Below are 12,138 nucleotides of genomic sequence, written 5' to 3'. Positions count from 1 at the left end.
CACAAATGAGCGACTGTGAATGAGCTAAAATACTCACTTTATCGTTGCTCGTTGACACGTCGCTCAATTTAAAAAAATCGAACGTCCTTCTGTGCTCCGGTTGTTCATCGTTCCCGAGGCAGCACACGTCGCTCCGTGTGACACCCCGGGAACTATGAACTGCAGCTTACCTGCGTCCCGCCGGCAATGCGGAAGGAAGGAGGTGGGCGGGATGTTACGGCTGCTCATCTCCGCCCCTCCGCTTCTATTGGACGGCCGCTGTGTGACGTCGCTGTGACGCCGAACGTCCCTCCCCCTTCAGGAAGAGGATGTTCGCCGACCACAGCGAGGTCATTCGGGAGCTAAGTGCGTGTGACGGGGGTTACCGAGTTTGTGCGACACGGGCAAGAAATTGCCCGTGCCGCACAAATGATGGGGGCGGGTGCGATCGCACATGCGATCGCAAGAGAAATTGATACGTGTAAAGCAGCCTATACACTTGGTTATCTTTCAATAGATGGAGATTCCTTTAAAGAACCCTTCCGAGAAAGAAACTACTCCAGCCAAGGTGATACCAGGGAAGAAAGCTGCCACTCCAGCCAAGACTGCAGCTTGGAAAAAGTGTGCCACTCGTTCAGGAGCAAAGAATGGTAAAAAGGAAGAAAGTAGAGATGTGAAAGAGGAGTCTAGTATGTATTTCATAAATAGTTTAAATTTGGAAAGCGTTTAAAGGGAATCTGTGATATTAAAATTGCTATTAACCTGCAGATATAGGGTTAATCTGCAGATCAATAGTATTCTGAACCTGCCCGGTGCCTGCACTGAGAGCCCTGCCGGTGGGAGAAAATTAAAGAAATAGGCCATCAATGATAAAATATTGGCCATTTTTAGGATAGGTCATCAATGCACCCCCACCGATCAGCCGTTCTTGGTGCTGGGGGTGGTAACAGGATGCCAGAAATGCTCAGTTCTGGAGCTGCCCGTCTTCTGGTAGCAGCCAGGTACTGCACATCCGCCTCCTATTGATTTGAATAGGAGGCAGATGTGCAGTAACCAACGGCAGCCTCTAGGATAGGCCATCAATGTTAAAGTAGTGGACAACCTCTTTAACTTTATTCCTCCCAGCAGCGTTCAGCTTCCAGTCGTAGGGGTTCAGTCACTGCTTAGTGTATAATGAGCAGTGACAGCCGGCTCTGCATTAGACTTTCTGCCCTTAGAGCTGATAGGAAGGTAGACATTTTTTCTCTATCGTTTCATTGGGGGACACAGGACCATGGGTTATGCTGCTGTCACTAGGAGGCTGACACTAAGTAAACAGAAAAAGTTAGCTCCTCCCCAGCAGTATAACCCCTGAGCCGGAGGCGGGCTCAATCAGTTTTTTGCTTAGTGTCGTAGGAGGCTGATGTGGGCCGACTGGGCCCCCTTCAGCCACTTGATTTTTTGCGTATATTTTTTTCTCGGCGACGCTCGTCGCTCTCATCTGTGGTAATTCTCTTTTTCTGCAGGTATCGTTTCTCTACCTCAGCTCTCGCAGCCCGGGTGGGTATCACTCCCCTGGGTCGCAGAGGCTCGAGTCGTCGGGCCCTTTCCCCCGTCCAATTCCACGGTACCACTCCCGGGTTGGAACGCGGGGCTGAACCTTCCTGGGCACCCCCTATTCACCCTGCGGTATCACCCCAAAGGGTGCAAGGGGCATACAGCAGGGACTGGACCTCGCAGCGCGTCTGGATTGTATGATGGGGCCCGCAGCACTGCTACACTACAGAGGGGCTCCCTCCCCCCACCAGCGTCCACCTCCCTGCCTGCCTCATTCTTCTCCTGCTGCCCGCAGCCATCCCTCCGGTGTGCGGAGCACACGGACACAGGTACAGAGCTCCACGCCTGTACACTGGCAGATGCGACGCCGCCGTTCAGGTAGGACACCCTCTCCTACCTTCTCCCGGGCGGATGCAAAATTTAGGCCCCGGTCCGGGCCTACTCACCGGGCGCCCCGGCCACGTCCCCATCCGGCGCTGGAGTCCTTCACCACGCATACAGGGCTCGGCCGGTACCCGGACATCGCTGCCGCGCCGCCGCTCCCGCAGGCAGGACCGCCGGTCTCTGCTTTCTCCTGCGCCGGCTGCTTCAAATTTAGGCCCCGGCTTCGGCCCTGTCTCCGGCGTCCCAGGCCCGCCCCCCGCCGCATCGCTATTGGCCGCCGGCCGCTCCGTCTCCGCCCTCCACTCAGCCCCAGGCATCACAGTGGGGGTGGTGGATGTTTTTTCCCGCTCTCCTGGGCCCGCCTCCAGCCTCCTCAGCGTTCATTTTGAAAAAAGAAAAAAAAAAAAAGAAGGGAGTATGGCAGACTCCCGGTATGCGGTTTGCTGATGCTGCAGCAGCCCGTATATCAGGGAAGAATAGACCCAAGTCTTCCATGATTCTTAAATACAGTGGGGTTTTTATCAGGGGTTGGAGTTTTTTACATTATATATTAACCCCTTCAGGTACTTTTTCGGCACATAATGTCAGATAGTGTTGACAGCTACCGCAGCCCCTGGCTCCGCACGCCCCTGTATCTCGCCCCTGCCGGCTGGTTAGCGCCCTGTCTCAGGCCATATATTCCCTCGCTGACGTCCCTCGGGTTCGTGCACATGCGCTGCGTCCCCCGCCGACGCTCGGTCATACCATCCACAGAACGGCGCAATCCCCTCGGGGAGACGAGTCCCGTACAGGGACCTTTTCCTAGGCTAGAAGCGGACCCGCCAGGTCTCGTCCTTCGTGGCCCCCCAGTTTTCCACCTTATTCCCCAGGTCCAGACTGCCCTGTCTCCGGTAGTCTTCCGATCTCTCGGGTGATGGCCCAGGCTTTCCACCTCCGCTGGTCTCCGAGCAGGACCTGGATGTTTTGGCGCATGACGAATAGCCCGCTAGAAATGGTGAGTCAAGCCGTAAGGCTACGGACAGCCCTCTTCTCTCCGTGCACGCAGGTCTCCTTTAAGACATTTGGAGCGGACCCTTGATGTGCTCAGGGGACATCCAGAGTTCGCCGAGTTACCGCGTGATCACAGACAACTACCAGACACGACGTTTACCAGCGGTAAGCCATGTCATTGTCATTATTCCCTTCTCCAAAGGGGTTTCGGAGAGAATGGGCATGCTACACTGGAGTCGCGGATTGATCACAGACATCTACCAGACATGGCGTTTACTAGCGGTAAGTCGTGTTATTGTCATTATCATTCCCCCAAAGGGCTCTGGAGAGAGGGGGCAGTCCACCTTGCAGAGACGAAGGTGGCAGGCCCCTGCGGTTTTCAGTGGACATCCAGTTCGCCGTGTGACTGCGTTATCACGGATAATCCCCGGACACGATCTTTACCAGTGGTAAGTCCTTTTATTTGTCTTAACCCTTCTCGAAAGGAAGGGGCATGCTACCCTGTAGTCTTCCCGCCTGTGTCCCTCCGGACTTTTCGTCCCTAACGTGACGCCCCTCAGGGACTCAGCGGACACCATACGCAGCGGACCACGTTCCACCTATGCTGTCCCAGGACTGGTTATCATCTCCATTGAGTACCCTGTCTGCACAAGCCTGGGGTCTGCCTGCTGCTCGGCCTGAGCCTCTACCATCAGTGTGTCCACCCGTCGAGACCTCTGACTCGGGATCAGGATCGCAGATTCGACATCTAGGAAGTCGCTGACTTCCCTTCCGACTTTAGGGAACGCCCCTCTGGAGATAGGCGAGTCCAGTGGCCCCCCTAGGCTACGTCAGGGTAGAGTACATCTCTCCCCTAGACTACGTAAGGGAAGGGTACATCCCTTTCCCTGCATCGGCCCAGATGCATCAGGATCGTCCCCTCACGCTAGGTCCCAGCCCGTTCACGCCGCACCCGTCAGGGAGCCTCTATCCCTCCAACAGCCCCTCCGCCTTGCGTGGCAGTGGACCGTTCCAGTTTTTCTAAGAGCGCTTGCAGGGATCACTGTCCCTGCGCACCCTACTCTACAGAGCTGCTAGGTTCTCTACGCCCAGGTACGACCGGGAGGCCCAGTGTTCTCCCTTCAAGGATCCTCGCTTTGAGGTTTAGACCGTCATCTTCACTTTTTCGCTACTAGGGTAGCTGAGATACCGGAAGGAGTCCTCCCAGACCCCGGCCCGGTCCATCATCCCTTAGGCACGGTTTTCGAGCCCGTTCACGGGTAGCTTCTCCTCACGCAGGAGTAGTTTCCTTCCTGGCACAGAGTCCCGCGTACCCTTTGCCACCCGCTCCCGTTTTTTTCCATCGTTTTTTTGGCTATGCGAGTCCTCGGCAGTCTGTGGCGGTGATAGCGACGATGCACTTACCAGTTTTCATCCCTGACTCTCCAGCGGACCACACTGAAGAACGGAGACAGGAAGGTTCCGTCTTCGCGGGTGATCCGCCAATCTCCTCATAGCCGTCCAGTTTTCGCAACTGTCCCTTGGGAAGCTTCCCTTTTCCTCCTCTGGAGGATATTATCAACCGTCACCAGTCTCCCGTGCTAGGGTATGCTACCCCACCATTCCTCGGCACGGTCCCGAGGGACACCCCTAGAGCGTTGTCTCCCCTTCAACATTCCGGAAACCAGAGCCATTCGGTTAGCCCGGTTACAATTTCTTCTCTGGGTCGGGGTTGCCCAGTCAGGTTCCAGTCGGACCATGCCACAGCGGGACGAGTCTCTTCACTCGCGAATCTCGGCAGTACATTCCTAGCATGGACGTTAGACGGCCGTTTTTTCTCGGTAGGAAAGACCTCCCTTAGGAAAAGGGCTCCTCAACAGGGAAGTCACCAGCCAGATCCCTGGCGAAGGAAGACCTCCAGTCGTGGACCTATTGATCTTCCGATCCAACTTTCAAGTCAATGGTGCTTCGAGTGTGCCACCTGCTCTGGACTAGGTGACGACGCCCTCGACCGGTCGTGTAGCCTGTTCAGGCTCTCCTGCATCTTCCCGCGGCTTCCCATGATCTCGAGGGTTCTCAAGATGGACCAAAGCAACAATGCCTCTGGAGTGGCCCAGGCGAGCATAGTTCGCATAACCTACTCAACTCCTCGCGGAGGCCCCGTGGCTCCTTCCCGACCGCCAAGTTCTTCCTGTCGGGGCCCCTCTCTTCTACCAGGACTCAGAAGTCCCAAGTTCGACGGCCTCACCAGTGGATTCCGGGTGCGGCCTCGGTCAGGGCTGTTGACAAGAGGATTACAGACAATGTTGAGGGCCGGGAATCCAGTTTCCTCCAGGATTTATTTCCACTCGGAAAGAGCTCCCCCGTTGGTGTGAGGACCACATCTTCCCTCCTTCTTGCTGGCATTCTTCCAGTCAGATCCGAATGCGGTCCTCTCGCGCGTCCCTGTATCGGCCAGGTGTCGGCCCGTTTCGTTTTCGGGTTTTCGGAGTCCTTTCACTTCCCGTCCTCCAATCAGGGCCTTCGCTCAGAGAAGCGTCCATCTGGCTCGGCTGGATCATCGTTCACTAGAAACGTGGGTCCGTAATCCAGTGATGGGTTCATTTCAAGGTACCTCTTTTTCCCGGCTCCCACCTGTTTTGATAGGTGGGCTCCTCGTGGCCATCTCGTTGTTACAGACGGCATCAGGGCGGACAGCCCTCTTGTCGTTTTTTCCCCCCCTTTTTTCCGGCTCCTCCAGCAGAACAAGGGGGAGCTCCGGCCAGAACCCTTCGTTTCTGTCCAAGGCAGCTCACTGTTTCCTTCCAGAAGAGGTGTTTAGTTTTCGGTTTCGGTTCTAGTCTCCTCTCTCAGCCGGAAAGGGGCCTAGTTCGTTCCAGAACTGGTACGAGCCCTCAGTCTTTCATGTCTGCAGGACACCTCGTTTCGGTTACACCGACAGTCAGTCCATCCCTCCACCCGTTCCCAAGAGGCGCATGCCGGCGCCAGGGGCCAGAATTTTCACATGGATCCATTCCTCCATATGTGAAGTCTATCGCATGAAGGGCGGACTTCCGCCGTGGTCTACCGAGCAAGGGGTACCCTTTGGACGATTGGACTCCAGACGTCGACCGACCAGGTCCCCTGCGCCGCCACCCGATCTAGTCGGCATACCTTTACTAGTTTCTACCAGGGTCACACCCAAGCTTCGGCAGCGGCCAGTCTTGAAGTAAGGTTTGCGGGTGGCAGTGGCACACCTGTAACAACGTAGGTGCTTTGTAGGTCTGGCGCAAGCCCGACAGGGGGAAGCGGTTGCCTTCCTATCTCCGGTGATGGTTTTTCTTCCCACCCAGGGACTGCTTTTGGACGTCCCATGGTCCTGTGTCCCCCAATGAAACGATAGAGAAAGAAGGATTTTTGTGTACTCACCGTAAAATCTCTTTCTCTGAGTCTTCATTGGGGGACACAGCACCCACCCTGCTTGTGTTATTTGTTATATATTACCTGTCTGTTACCCCAGTGGCCATATCCCCAGGCCACTGGTCACACGACTATTGGTCATAGTTTTTACCTTGTTTTATCCAGGATTGTTTGGTTCTCCTCCTACTGCTTGTGCACTAAACTGATTGAGCCCGCCTCCGGCTCAGGGGTTATACTGCTGGGGAGGAGCTAACTTTTTCTGTTTACTTAGTGTCAGCCTCCTAGTGACAGCAGCATAATCCATGGTCCTGTGTCCCCCAATGAAGACTCAGAGAAAGAGATTTTACGGTGAGTACACAAAAATCCTTCTATTTGACTTTTGCACACTATAAAAGGTGAACTGAACTGCACTAAGTTTTTGTTTTTACATTTTTATTATTTAAGTAACTAAAATATTATAGAGAAGGGAGCCTTGTTCTCCTGACGGGACTAAGGGAAACCAGATTTACATTCTAAATAATCACTTCCCTTACAGCTCCACGATATCTGGGGATATAGCAAATAAATATGGTAGGTACGTAGGGATCTACAGATCTCAAGGAAATTCGCAGTTTAAATCAACATATATAGTTTTCAGGTGTCAATTAAAATTTCTACCTTCCCTATCACCTCACAGGGCAAAGAATCCGCATGTTTGCTACTGTAAAGGATGTTAGGCAAATAATAGTTTTCTTCTAAAATCACTCTGAAAATATCTGAAATAAAATGTGATGCAATTTGGTGAATCTGCATGCGTTATAAATCCTGTATGTGGAATTTTAATCTACTCTAATGATTATGCTTTCATATTTCATGCTTGACCTACTTCCACATATAGAAATATCCCATTCATTTATACTGTACTCATGAATTCCTAAAGAATGCAACATTTGCCATTTTAATAGAACAATGGTTATCCCTATATCACAAGACATGATCACATACAATGTAACACAATTATGCAGATGAGTTTACATAGAAATGACTTTCCACTAGAGATTAATATTAGACATTTAGGTTACATAGATTGAAAAAAGACCTTCTTCCACCAATTATATATTTTGTCACTAAATCATTTACACCCGACAATGTTGTGTGTACTGAGAAAATCATCCAGCCCTTTTTTTAAAAGTTGATAGTTGCTTAAAATTATTTACACTATTCTAAAGCCAAATTGGTTCAGAGATTAAAACAGCTGAACTTAACTAATTTTGTGGTGCTGAAAACTAATTTGATGCTTAAATTTGCTGATTGGCTCAAGATCAAGCTCATTCAATATCCAGAGGAGGTTGTAATTACCTATGACATCTTTCATGCAGGCTTATAGAAAAATGACTTCGTTATTATTTCATCATCATTATTCCTTTATTTGCTAATTTATTACAGCATCTGTTTAGTCTATTAAGACTTCAGTAGTCTATCATCTTAGGGTGACCAATCAAAAACACCAACTCCACTGTGATAATGTAATCCTAATTACAGTTGCATCACCTACTTTCAGGAATGCTCTTCGTGTAAGGTATACAGTTTTAAGATTTCTTAGCAAATTGACGTTTCTATATGTTTTTGTTTGTTTGTTTTTTTCAGATATGCCCCGTGCTTGCATTAACAAAGCAGATAGTTTTTGCTACATATGTGGAGGAGTCACTTTTGCGTCACAAAGGCGAAACTTGACTAAAATGATAAGGAAAGCCTACAACCTGTATTTTGGCTACAGAATAGGAGATCAGGGCAAGAGTTGGGCTCCACATATATGCTGCAATAGATGTGCATCACATCTTACTCAGTGGTTGCATGGGAAGAGGCAAGCTATGCCTTTTGCAGTCCCAATGATCTGGAGAGAGCCAACCGATCACTCTACCAATTGCTATTTCTGCATGGTGCCCCCCATTAGAAAAGGTGTTTCAAGGAAGAAGAAGTGGACTTTGCAGTATCCAAACATTCCATCTGCAACACGCCCAGTACCACATACGGTAGAACTCCCGGTTCCAAAAGCACCAGAAACATTTTCAGATGGGTCAAGTGAGGAAGAAGAGGGCGCTTGGTGTCATGAAGCATTTTCCTCTCACGACCCAGACTCTCTGTCAGCAACCTCAACTGAAACTCACCTTATAACACAAAGTGAACTGAATGATCTTGTTAGAGACTTGGATCTGCCCAAGAGTAAAGTTGAGCTCTTAGGTTCCAGGCTACAGCAGTGGAATCTCCTAGCGGGCGATGTTGATTCTTCTTTAAATAAATTCTTTAAATAAATTGATTCTTCTTTGTTCCGCAAATGTGATAAAGATCTTGACTGATACTTTTTCATAGGCTATGATCTTGTGGCATGTAACAACAGTTTAACCCCTTCACGACATTTGACATGTTTACGTCATTTTGTGGGAACTCCTTCCCGACCATGATGTAAACTTAAGTCAATGGCATTTATGCATGCACAGGAGATGTAAACCCACGATCTTCGCCGGGAGCTCGGTGTGGAGAATGTACAAACTTTTTTGCAGGTGTTATATAGGGACTAAGTAGAGTGAAAAAAAATAATGGCGCCCGGAGCGGCACATGCGCAGATGGATCTCTCAGCCAAGGGCTCCATCTGCGCACGTGCTGACTCCTGGAGCGGCGCGTACGCAGATGGAGCTCTCATCCAAGAGCTCCTTCTGCGCATGCGCTGTCTCCCGGTGCCATCATTTGAAACTGGGAGAGCGGACGCACAGGGAAACCTGCCGTGCAGCCACCCCTCCCGCACAGAGAGGCACCCAGCTGCCGCCCGCACGCAGGTACAGGCACCCAGCTGCCGCCCCCACGCAGGTACAGGCACCCGGCTGCCGCCCGCACGCAGGTACAGACACCCGGCTGCCACCCGCATGCAGCCACAGGCACTCGGCCACCCGAACACACCAGATCGCCGCACAGACAGGCCCACCAGGTAAATCTATATTCGGATTTTAAGACGCACCCCTCATTTTCCTCCCAAATGTTTGGGAGGCAAAGTGCGTCTTATAATCCGAAAAATACGGTAAATACCTAGAAAAGACCCAGGATGGGTGGCATTATTACAGAATTGGAGGACAGTGCCCCATAACAGTGTCAGCAGCAGATTCCCCTCCACCATAACAGTGCATCATGACCATATTTTATATATTTTCATATGACAACACTGAAGATACAGTGTAAAGTACTCAGTGTACATCTTGTAGAACAGTGTAAATTTGGTGTGCCCTCTAAATAACTCAGAAACTGGGGAAGAAATAGTATATACAAGGCACCAAAATGACCTGAAAGGTGTGGAATGTTATGTAAAAAGTTTATGAGAGGCAAATTATGGCAAAAACTTGTATTTATTAAAAAAACTAAGGTGCATAGAAAAATATAAAATAACTTAAGTCCAAAAATAAACAATAGAACACAATCTTCCACAATCTATTTTGTATGACAGTACATGTATCAAACATGCATGTGGTGCCAGTCCCTCCCCCTTGACTTTTCTACTGTAAATAACTCAACACACAGAAATTAATGTATAAACTGCTGGCAAAAAAGTGAGTACACCCCTAACTGAAAATGGGCAAATTGTGCACAATTAGCCATTTTCACTCCCCAGTGTCATGACTCATTAGTGTTATAAGGTTGCAGATGTCCTAAATTTGGTGTTATTGCTCACACTTTTTCATTCTAGTTACTGGAAGTTCAATATGGCATTTCACAGCAACAATATTCTCTAAAGATCTGAAAATGAGGATTGTGATGCTACATAAATGTGGCCTAGGCTATAAGAAGATTGCCAACATTCTGAAACTGAGCTGCTGCACAGCAACCAAGACCAAACAGCGGTTTAACAAGACCGGTACAGCCCTTGCCATGGTAGAGTGAAGAAGCGGAGTGTACATGCTCAACGTCTTATCCAAAGGTTGTCTTTACAAAATAGACTGAGTACTGCCAGCATGGCTACAGAGGTTAAAGGGGTGGGGGAATCAGCCTGTCAGTGCTCAGGCATATGCTGCACACTGCATCCAATTGGTTTGCATGGCAGTCGTCTCAGAATTAAACCTCTTAGGCCTGGCAGCACTGCGGGAGCTGAGTGTCATGCGAGTGTCACTGCGACTGATGTCCGATCATGTGATCGGACCTCAGCTGCGGGGGGTGGGCCGCACTGAGGAGGGGTAGGTCGGCACTGAGGAGGAGCTGGTCGGCGCTGCGGAGGGGAGGGAGGGATTTATCTCCCTCTCTCCTCAGTAGCCGGCTATTTCCATTCTCGCCCTGCACTCGCGGTACACCGGTGTCTGTGAGTGCAGTGCGATTTTTTTCTCTCACCCCATAGACTTGAATGGGTGCGAGAGAAACCAGGAATGCATTACAGTCGCAGCATGCTGCAATTGTTTTCTCGGTCGGATTAGGGCTGAGAAAATAATCGCTCATGGGTGCTGGCACATAGGCTAATATTTTTATGTTATATCATATGATATGTTTTATCGCATTCCACTCGCCCCGATTTTCATGTGAGGGGTCTTAGGCCTTATAAAGATGATGCACAAGAAAGCCCGCAGTTTGCTGAAGACAAGCAGACTAAGGACATGGATTACTGGAAATATGTCCTCTGGTCTCATGAGACCAAGATAAACTTATTTGGTTTAGATGGTGTCAAGCGTGTGTTGCGGCAACCAAGTGAGGAGTACAAAGACAAGCTTGTCTTACCTACAGTCAAGCAGGATGGTGCAGCAGCGACCCTGTCTCCTGTGACCCATTCCACCCCCTACATCGAGCCAGGCACATTTTTACTGTAAAGGTAAGCTTTACACGCAACGACATCGCTAACGAGATGTCGTTGGCGTCATGGAATTCGTGACGCACATCCGGCCTCGTTAGCGACGTCGTTACGTGTGACACGTACGAGCGACCGCTAACGATCAAAAATACTAACCTAATCGTTGATCGTTGAAACGTCATTCTAATCCCAAATATCGTCGCTGCTTTTGGACGCAAGTTGTTTGTCGTTCCTGAGGCAGCACACATCGCTACGTGTGACACCCCAGGAACGACGAATAGCACCGTACCTGCGTCCTCTGGCAACGAGGTGGGCGTGTCTTTCATGCGGCTGATTTTCCGCTTCTATTGGACGCCTGCCGTGTGACGTCGCTGTGACGCCCCCTTAAAAAAGAGGCTGTTCACCGGCCACAGTGACGTCGCTGGGAAGGTAAGTCCGTGTGACGGGTACTAGCGGTATTGTGCGCCACGGGCAGCGATTTGCCTGTGACGCACAAACGATGGGGGCGGGTGCGATCGGGGGCGGGTGCGATCGGCAACGACATCGCTAGCGATGTCGCTGCATGTAAAATGGCCTTTAGATGCATCCCCACACACTTTCCTCACAAATTTGGAGTAAAAAAAAAAAGTGTCTTATAGTCCGAAAAATACAGTATATAAATCTGGTATCACTATAATTGTACTGACCTGAGGAATAAATCCGCCTTATCATTTATACCACAAGGTAAACAGCGTAAATAATAAAGCCTATTCTTCTAAAGATCGCAGAATGGCTTTGTTCACATACATCCTGCGCTTTATGCTGTGTGCTTACAATAGGTATTATGTGTAAGTCTCTGAAAAATGTGATTCAGGCAAATTTCCCAATGGAAAATTCACTGTAATGAGACATATGAAGGCACTTTGAACTTCCGTCTGGCGGTGTCAATCTTTTTATGTCTTTTTAGGTGTGCACAAAAGTGCTGTAAACATTTTTGTGCTCCTTTTGAAAAGGACACCTGTTAACAGTGGCCAAAAGGAGTCCACAGTAGCTGTTGCTTCATTAGTGAAAGGATCCATCAGGGATTTCACCTG

At 49.9% G+C, this 12,138-nt stretch overlaps 1 protein-coding gene across 1 annotated transcript in view; it reads left to right on the top strand.

The window, feature by feature from the left end:
* LOC142297261 (uncharacterized) overlaps positions 1–8,558 on the top strand; it is a 77,358-nt gene extending 68,800 nt beyond the window's left edge. Inside the window, exons 3-4 of the mRNA XM_075341515.1 lie at positions 497–668; positions 7,894–8,558. Of these exons, the coding sequence (XP_075197630.1) occupies positions 497–668; positions 7,894–8,558 (837 nt within the window). The remainder of the gene's footprint in view (positions 1–496; positions 669–7,893) is intronic.
* Positions 8,559–12,138: the final 3,580 nt, after the last annotated feature.

This window comes from Anomaloglossus baeobatrachus, chromosome 3 (assembly GCF_048569485.1).
Source record: "Anomaloglossus baeobatrachus isolate aAnoBae1 chromosome 3, aAnoBae1.hap1, whole genome shotgun sequence".
Taxonomy (NCBI): domain Eukaryota; kingdom Metazoa; phylum Chordata; class Amphibia; order Anura; family Aromobatidae; genus Anomaloglossus; species Anomaloglossus baeobatrachus.
Note: the sequence above shows the minus strand (reverse complement) of the source record. Positions and strands in the feature narration are given on the sequence as shown.